Source organism: Glycine max, chromosome 19, assembly GCF_000004515.6.
Source record: "Glycine max cultivar Williams 82 chromosome 19, Glycine_max_v4.0, whole genome shotgun sequence".
Taxonomy (NCBI): Eukaryota; Viridiplantae; Streptophyta; class Magnoliopsida; order Fabales; family Fabaceae; genus Glycine; species Glycine max.
Genome location: NC_038255.2, coordinates 39,492,374 through 39,501,577, shown reverse-complemented (window position 1 = coordinate 39,501,577; position 9,204 = coordinate 39,492,374). Strand labels below are relative to the sequence as shown.

The following is a 9,204-nucleotide window of genomic DNA, read 5'->3' as shown; positions in this document are numbered from 1 at the left end:
GTTCGGGTTCCATGCAACATGCAACGTCCGTACGTGAGGGAAGCACACCATTAGGATATGATCGTATCTTCTAGAATATGCTTAGGTAGTGGAGAATAAAGGAATATCTTGCTGTTGTGATATTCCTACTTTTTGCATATTTTCGTTAGTGTTTGTCGGGCTCTTGTCCCCTCCATAACTTATATATACATGTCTGTAGTTGCGCTTCCGAAGATAAGAAAATAGCAGAATTCCTTTTCCTTCTTCTCTTAGTTCTTAGAGGCAACTTGGTCCTCGAATTCCAAGCTCTATCTCTTCTCTTCCTCTTGTTCTGGAGGCACTGGTAACCTTAAAACCAGCTATCATTTCCATTGCACGTAACAATTTGGTGCTTTCATTGAGAGTCCAATGATTGCCTTCCATGGCTGCCATTCCAACTCCAGCCATTGCAACCCACACTATCTGTCGAACCACCCCTTTCCTTGCCATCCTTTCCACACCGCCAACCACCAGTAACCATTTCCGCAACATCCATCCCCTTCGTTGCCGCACACCCTTCATCCTTTTGTACATCCAGCTCAATCCCTTGGGATTGATTTTGAGAGTACCCGCAAATGTTTGCTAAACTTGTTCGATACTGAGGGAACCCTTCCTTCATTTCAGCAACCACCAAACGAAGCTTCCATGGCTGCCAAACCACCTTCCACTACCACCCACAACACCCGCCAAACCACCTTGAATTTTCTCCTGCTACTGAGGACCGCCTTGAGGCCGTCTTGGTTAAACTCGTTGTCGCTCAACGCCGCCTCAACTCCACACTGGATGCCCTTCTCCTAAAACTACCTTTGAGAACCAACCACCACTACCCTCCTTCCTCCGTGCAGTCACCACCGCCGCCTATGCCGATTCCACCTCCATCTTCTTCCTCTACACAGACATTCCTCACTCACACCCCAATACCACCTTTGTAGCTGCCCCTGCCGCTCAAGCCTACTCCGTCACCCACGCTCACCGCACCCACGACCATGCCAACTCCGCCGCCACGCCCCACACTCATGTCGTAAAACCCCGTACCTTTACCGGCTCCACTTACCATTGCTGCCGTCCACCTCCCCGATAACAGGAAGCCCCAAGCGTCCTTCCCCAGCCACCGCATCCTCCTCTCCGACCTCGGCTTATTTTCTTCAGTCACATTCATTGCCATAGTCAAGGACACGGAGCTCGACCACCCCTTCCTTCCCTTCTATGCCACTATCGACACCGCCAAATGGCTCCGCTTCCGCAACACTCATCTTCACGTGCTCATTTCCTCACCCATTTTAATTTGGGATCCCGATTCACATTTTTAAGTCATGGTTTGAAGCCCCAACACCTTGAGGACAAGGTGTTTTTGATGAGGGTGGGAATGTTTTGGATAACAATCTGGGACTGCAGAAAGCAAGGCCCAAAAGGCAAGCCATTACCTCTACTTGAAGGCTACGCGCACTTCGGGTTCCATGTAGTGTCTGTACGTGAGAGAAGCGCACCATTAGGATAGGATCGTATCTTCTAGAATATGCTTAGGTAGTGGAGAATAAAGGAATATCTTGCTGTTGTGATATTCCTGCTTTATGCATATTTTAGTTAGTGTTTGTTGGGCTCTTGTCCCCTCCATAGCTTATATATACATGTGTAATTGCACTTCCCAACATAAGAAAATAGCAGAATTCCTTTTCCCTTTTCTCTTAGTTCTTGGAGGCAGTTTGGCCCTCAAATTTCAAGCTCTATATTTTCTCTTCCTCTTGTTCTAGAGGCATTGGTAACCTCGAAACCAGCTACCATTTCCGCTGCACATAACACTGATCCATTTAAGAAATTTTTAGCGAGTTTTTTAGTTTGTTAACATTTAATTGAGTTGTTTCTGTAAGAAATGTGATGTGATTTAATAGAGAAGTATAAACTATTATTAAAAAAATAGAAGAGAAATTTTGATGAATTTGTTGGTTGAAGATGGTCTTAGCCTTTTAATCATTTCCCAAAAAAACAACTATAACTAACTTAAAGTAGGATAAGTTGTAAACTAAATGTCACTGCAATAAAAGGAGAAGCACGATTCTCTCAATGCAACTAAACTCACTGCGAATTTGGATATATTTATAAGAAAAACACTTTTTATAGGAAAAAATTAAGAAAATAAAATGGGATTAACTATATTTTCCCTTCTTAAAAAATTAAGGTAAATAAATTATTGTAATTTATGGGGAAAAATTTTAACTTCTCAAAAGTGTGTTCTTGAAAAGTTTCTTGAAATTGGGAACTTAATGACAAACTCTGTTTATTATATTCAATGAAATTATTGATGGCATAAAAAATAGAAACGAAATGGTAAACATATACATCGATACATTTTCATTCACCTATATACATCCCAATCAGATACAAAAAGCTGGAATACCCTATCAAACCTCTCCATCTCTTATAAAAGAATTTCTAATAAACGATACAATATTATATTCTAGCTACAAGATGCAATACACAGTCACTCTTGCTTTCAGCATTCTCTATTATTCTCTATTATGTGTTGAATGTTCATGTATACTATTTATACTGTACGTTTGTACTATACAAAGAATTAAGGTAATTAAGAACGTACAATAAACAATAGGTTTGATTTAGTACCCAAAATCATGTGAATCTCAATTGTAGAACCAACATTTTCCTTCCCAAATGGGAAAATTTCAAAAGTGTACTAAGTCAAGCCAGAAAGGGTATAACTCGCAACACCCCAACACTGCTATTTTTGCATTGGATATTTGTAACTATGCTTTTTCCAAATAAGAAAATGAAGAATCGCGTATACCTTTCAAGAGTCTTCAGTGAATATTCTAAATATGAAATCACGAAAACGCCTTGAATATTGTATAGGATCAACCGCTGATATTGAGGTCGGATCATATTGAATGGATTTGTAGGCATGCTCAAGCTTCTTGCTAATGTCATAGTCTTGAAGTATGTCAATGATACCAAAAGTCAACACACCATTATAGAACTCTCCAATTGGTTCTCCTACAAGCTGTAATTCGCAACCGCTTCTTCTTATTGTTCTTTCAACCTTTGCTGGCATATTCATACCCAATATGATACTGCAGACAATCAAATAGACACAAATAACCATATCAAGCTTTGAGTTGTTCATCTAGCAAGAATGATAAATTGTTGTAAATGTAATTGAATGATGGATATTATGAATGCTTTTACATACACAAGTATAGCACCATTGGAAAAAAAACCCTAACTAGATTACTTGGAAAATGTTGTACATTGCATTTCTTATTAACTACAGATTAAATCAAAAGATAATACCTTAATTGAGGAAATAATTTGTTAAAGAAAAATATTAGAGGGGGAGGATGTGTTTAATTTGAAAGGATAATGCTTAGTAAAGATGCTAATAATAAGTATTAAGTAGAAAAAGGACAAATTAAAGAAATCAATTAAAATTCTAAGCAACCATAACCATTAAGCTCAAGTATTAGAATTACATTAGCGATGGCAAAAGGGATCGAGCCAAAGAGAGCATAAGAAAGTGAATTCTTGGAAAGTAAAATAAGGTTCAATATTGCTATTAAATGAATTGATACAAGTGGTACATGTATTTATTGGATAAAGGAGGTTTCTCCTCTAACACTAACACACCAACAAACTAATAACAAATCTAATTGTATAGCTGACTACATGGCTAATTTGCTAATTGTATGATCCGATACAATTTGGTTAAAACATTTCTAATAGTGCAATGATGGTAGAGTTGCTTAATTCACTTTTGGTTGACCCTACAATGTCCCATGAGATTTAACAACTTTAACAAGTTACATTTTCAATAGTGCAATTTTAAGAACTTAACATGAGTCCTAAAATTGTCTCACAATTCATAAGAACTATTAAGATCGATTACTTATACAAACAATAATTCTTATATAAGAACTACCACGCTTGATCAAATAATGAAATTACATAAGAATTGGTTCTAAAGTTTAAAGAACCCAATAAGCAACTCTCGCTGGAGATGCTCTTACTAACTATAAGTTTTGTTTACTCCATGTATGCTAAAATAACTTTAAATAGACATTTCACCTGGAAGGATCATAATGAGATTGATCTGTATCTTCACTTGAAGTATGGGGAGTTCCTTCATTTTCCGAATCACCTAAAGTTGGAAAACAGAAGGGTCCTTCTTGAGTTGTCAAACCATTGACACAAACACATATATTTAAGCACTAAGGTTATAGACTACTTCATATAAGGTTAGAAAATTACCAGTAGGAGTATGAGATTGTAAAGGAATAATTTCCCCATCTGGCGATATATCTTTGAAATAAATGCCCAATAGCAAACTATAATCCATAATTCCCTCCTGTTCTAGAAGCTCACAGTCCTTATCAACTTGTCTGGAGAACAAATATATGTTTGACATGCTCAGTTTAATTTGACATAAGACCACAATTAAAACTGCAAATCTTATTTTGATTCTCAATTGTTTAACTTAGCAGTTATTTGTTCTAGGGAATGAATTTTAACTTCATTAACTGTTATGCATATACATATATTTTATCACAATTTAAATAACTGATTTTCAAAATATATACAATAGCAGTCAAATACAGCTTTTAAATACAAAATTACAGATTATGGTATCAAAATCCTAATCACCTGCAAAATTCTTCAAACCGGGACTTTTCTAGTCGAAATATAAAATTAAGATCAAGATCTTTAAGGATTGTGGTTTCACTAATCTCTGTCTCAGGCTTATCAGAGAAGCGTCCAAGTGAAGAACCCTTCAAATCGTAGCGTCTGTGGGTGATATACTCAGAACAGAAGAGGTTGCCCATTATGATAAACCGAACCTGGAAAACCAAACATATTAAGAAGCTTATCATACTCAAACACTAGTTAAGTTAATGCCAAAGATTTAAAGTTTGTAAAAAGTAAAATATATTAAAAGTTTAAAGTAGAAGGGAAAAAATGAGGCCATGTTAGAAAATGAACCTTCTTCTGAATAGGTCCATTTAACTTTACACAATGCAGGCCATAATACTTTGTCAAAAGAGTGTTTTGTTGGTCTCGAAAATTATTGTAATAGGCTGGAAGCATTCTCAATAGAACCTGCAACACAAATCAAGCATGGCCAAATTTGAGGAAACATGTCATGGTTCCTAAGAAATTTCAAACATGGCAAGATAAGTGTAGAACTCACTTTCACTTCAGCTTTCTTCATTGTCTTAATCATGTAACGGTCGTCATGGGTTAAGTAAAAGAAGCTACCACTTTTTCCAGGAGAGGAAAGTTCACGAAGGGCATCATTTCCACATATGGATAACATGTAATCAGCTGGATCCACCTTGAATAGCTTCCTAAGAGTTCTGAAGACAAAGTGCAATGTATAAGTTGAAGAAAATGATACTCACATTAACACTTGGATTTTAAATTGATTGACATTACAAAATGTATCAAAATTAAACTCACGGTATAAAACTTGTTTATGGCAAGAGGGAAATTTCATGCATAAATAATAAATTATTCATTGAATGACTTGTGTAATATAATATGCATAAAATAACTAATAGAAACAACAAATTAAGTGTTAATAGGGCTGACCTAAAAACTACCGGGCAGTAGTCCTTCCACTTAAAGTCACATGATGGATGTGGTGGAGTGTATTTGGATCCTTCGGGTGGAAATCTTGTCCACACTTTCTCCTTAGGGTCAAAAGCTGAAGGCTTGAGATCAAGTGATGCTGTTGGAGCAGGCCTTGCAACAGAATGCCTATAAAGTCCAAGAAATTACAAAAATATGAAATATTATAAAGTTATAGGCACAAAAAGAAAGCAATTAGAGAGTCTACAATTTTTTATATATATATATATATATGTATATGTATATAAACAATTGCATAACCCGTCAAATTGTGCATGCAAAAAATATAAAATTGTTGTTTTATTTTGTAAGGTGGAGTTATATGAATAAGAGGAAATAAATTTATTCTTAAAAGAAACATAATGAACCATAGAAGTCATTTTTCCTTTCTATTGAGAGGTGGTTGACACTTGAGATGATATATAACTCATTGACATAATATGATTAAGAGATAATGAAATGCAATTTGGCAGGCAAGGAGATCATGGAAGTATACATAGAGCCAGAAAATAAAGCAAGCTTTAGTTATCCCTATGGGCCATTTCAACTCTCTTTTACTGGGCGTTTTGTTATTCTAACTGTAATCATTTTGGTGAATAAGTAACATAACTAAAGCAACTAATTGATACAAATAACACTGAGAGAAACATAAACAACTAGATTTCTACCAGGTTGGAAATTTTAAGAAAGATATCCAACATACTCACACACACACACACCTACCTGATTCCCAGCTGCAAATTAAGCATAAGCTCATAATTTTTGTGTCCTTTGCATATGGTCTCTCCCTGCCTCTTTGATTTCTTGGGTGCTTTCAGAGGTTGGAGTTGAGTCAAACTTTCACTACCATCATCTACACGTAAAGCCATCAAATCTTCATCCAAATCACTCCCCATAGTTGGAGTTCTAGCATCACTCTCCCCACCATCCCATATTTGCAACCTATCACTTGGCCTCTCCAAGCCAACACTCACCCTCCCATCCACTGACATTCTCCTATTTTTAGCACTCTCCCCTGTCTTTGTAGACCTCCAAATCGCAAGCCTCTTGTGTGATGGCATAACCTGAACCTTCTCCCCAGGGCAAACTGAATACCCGTTCAACTCATTATACAACTGTTGAGGGTCCCATTCACTATGCCCTTCCCCCTCTGATGACTCACAGGGATGGTATGTCCCATTCTGATCCTTACCATCCTTGCTGAAATTTCCCTCATAAAAACTCCCATCGTGCCACTTGAAAGTGCCTTTCCCTTTTGGCAAACCATCTTCCCAAAACCCTTCAAACACTTTCCCATTGTTGGCCCAAACAAAAGACCCTTTACCCCACATAGTCCCATTCCTCCATTCCCCAACATAATGGCTCTCATCCTTCCACTCATACCTTCCCTCCCCATCCTGCAAATCCTTCCTCCACTCCCCATCATACCAATCCCCATTTGCATAACTCTTGAAACCATGACCATGTTTCAAGTTCATCACCCACTGCCCCTTGTAAGTCTCCCCATTACACCCTGTGTATGTGCCATTCCCATCCATGAAACCACTCTTGAACTCCCCTTCATATGTGGCCCCTGAAGGCCAACTGAACCTACCCTTTCCTTTTGTTTTCCCTTTGAACCATTCTCCAACATACATGCACCCATCGGTCCATAGGTATTTCCCTAGCCCATGTGGGAAGTTCTTTGCCCATTCCCCTGTATAGTAATCCCCATTTGGTAGAACCTTCTCTTCAATGTATACCTCAAATGCCTCGTTCTCATTCTCTTCGTTGTCATCATAACCATCATTGTTTTCTTCTTCATCCGCAACATGTGCCAAAGATATCGTCCCAAATATGCTGTTTGCACGCTTCTTGGCAACTGCGTGTGTCTTTCTCATCGTTGCCTCCCATGCCTTCATAACACCGCTATCTTTTCCAATCATTTTGCTTTGTTCTCTCTTCACATCTGGTACTTACTATAAATAATCATGGACAGTACCCCACATGAACAAATGCATTTAAATCATGGTTTTGTTTATGCATCCTTGAAAGAAAAAAACATGTAACGACAATTTGAAGAGATTGATGCTACCATGCGCGCTTTTTCTGATGAACCAAAACGAACTCTGATGTTGTCCCAAGCTTTTTTGTTTCTTTGCATGAGAATTTCCAAAGAGTATGGGGACATGTTGATGTTACAGGAAATGCGCACGTACGATGCTCGTCAAAACTATGTCAAACTATTGACAGTTGTCACTTGCAAAGTAAGTTAGAGGACCTGTCCTTAATTTGGTGCACGTGTCATGTGATTAATTAATTCATGAAGGTATGTGTATGTTGTGATATCTTTGAATATGGAACCTTGAAAAGTTCATGCTCTTGTGGGTCGCATCTCCTATAACCTCTAAGAGCCATGACATATGGAGACTGGTGCTAAAATCAAGGTGTTTGCATGCTATTCTCAGGGCTATTTAACAAATTTTCCAATTTGTTTTGGTTTAATGTGCGTAATCACTGTCAAACCATTGGCATTTAATGTCTCCATTTGATGAAAGAATAACGTTTTGACAACAGTTATTTTCTTTTTTGTCAATTACAGTACAAAGTTAGATAATAACCATCAATTTTCAATATTGTGATTCATATAATAGTTGATTCAATTGAAACTTCAAGTGCAGATTCTTTCCTACAAAATACCCCTTCAATCTCTCTCCAGCAATTTTGTGGACCTTGATTATCTCATGCTTCTCTCTCTAAAGCTCACCTCAAAACAATCAGTGCTGGCTTCTTGTAGTTTGTTAGGTGATATTAGAATTGACTACTCTTACTATCTTAAACTGGCCCTTGAATTTAAATGCTATAATAAAAAATATAAAATAATTCTTAAAAAAACATAAAAAACATATATATTTTAAATAAGTTGAAATTATTGTAATAGAAAAGTTCTATATTTCATATATAAAAATATTAAAATAGTAGTAATAATAGTTAATAAATTATATATATATTTTAATTTGAATAAATAAACATTGATTAACTAAATAAAAATTAATAATAAAGAAAAAATACCTAATTAATATAAGGCTAAATGAATTTTTGCCCTTTCTTTTATTTTTTATCTTCAATTTCATCCTTTATTTTTTAAAAAAATCATTTTAGTCTTTTATTTTTTAAATTTGTTCAAAATTTTCATTCCATCCATTTGAAATTGACATTGTTAATAATTTTAAAAATTTTACACTGTTAAAAATTGTCATAAAATAAAAGACAAAAAAGATAATTTAATCTTAATATAATTAATTACTTTTCACCTTTTAATTTATCTAAGAGTAAATTAGCACATTTCTGAGGTTTTTTTTTTTCTAATTTCAAATAACACATAACACAGCTAGGGATGCTAATTTCATAAATGAATTTATGTGTATATAAATTTGGTTTCAATTAAGTTAAATTACATTATTGGATCTACAATTTAATCCAATCATGTTAAATTAGTTTTTTGTTTTTGGTTTCTCTGACTTTTTTTCCACAAATTTTCAGTTTAATTTTTTGGGTCTACAATAAAATAAT

The 9,204-nt window shown here is 35.8% G+C and overlaps 1 protein-coding gene across 2 annotated transcripts; it reads right to left on the bottom strand.

The window, feature by feature from the left end:
- Positions 1–2,349: 2,349 nt before the first annotated feature.
- Positions 2,350–8,581, bottom strand: LOC100808754 (phosphatidylinositol 4-phosphate 5-kinase 5). Of its 2 annotated transcripts, XM_014771458.3 has the most exons (9): positions 7,727–8,581; positions 6,376–7,610; positions 5,614–5,781; positions 5,213–5,378; positions 5,005–5,121; positions 4,669–4,862; positions 4,276–4,406; positions 4,093–4,165; positions 2,350–3,101 (listed from the first exon to the last, which is right to left on the bottom strand). In XM_014771458.3, exons 2-9 carry the CDS (start codon positions 7,575–7,577, stop codon positions 2,822–2,824), a joined length of 2,331 nt encoding a protein of 776 aa, XP_014626944.1. In that variant the 5' UTR covers positions 7,578–7,610; positions 7,727–8,581; the 3' UTR covers positions 2,350–2,821. The 2 variants fall into 2 exon arrangements, with proteins under 2 accessions (XP_014626944.1, XP_003554127.1); XM_003554079.5 differs by having other exon boundaries at positions 6,376–8,581.
- Positions 8,582–9,204: the final 623 nt, after the last annotated feature.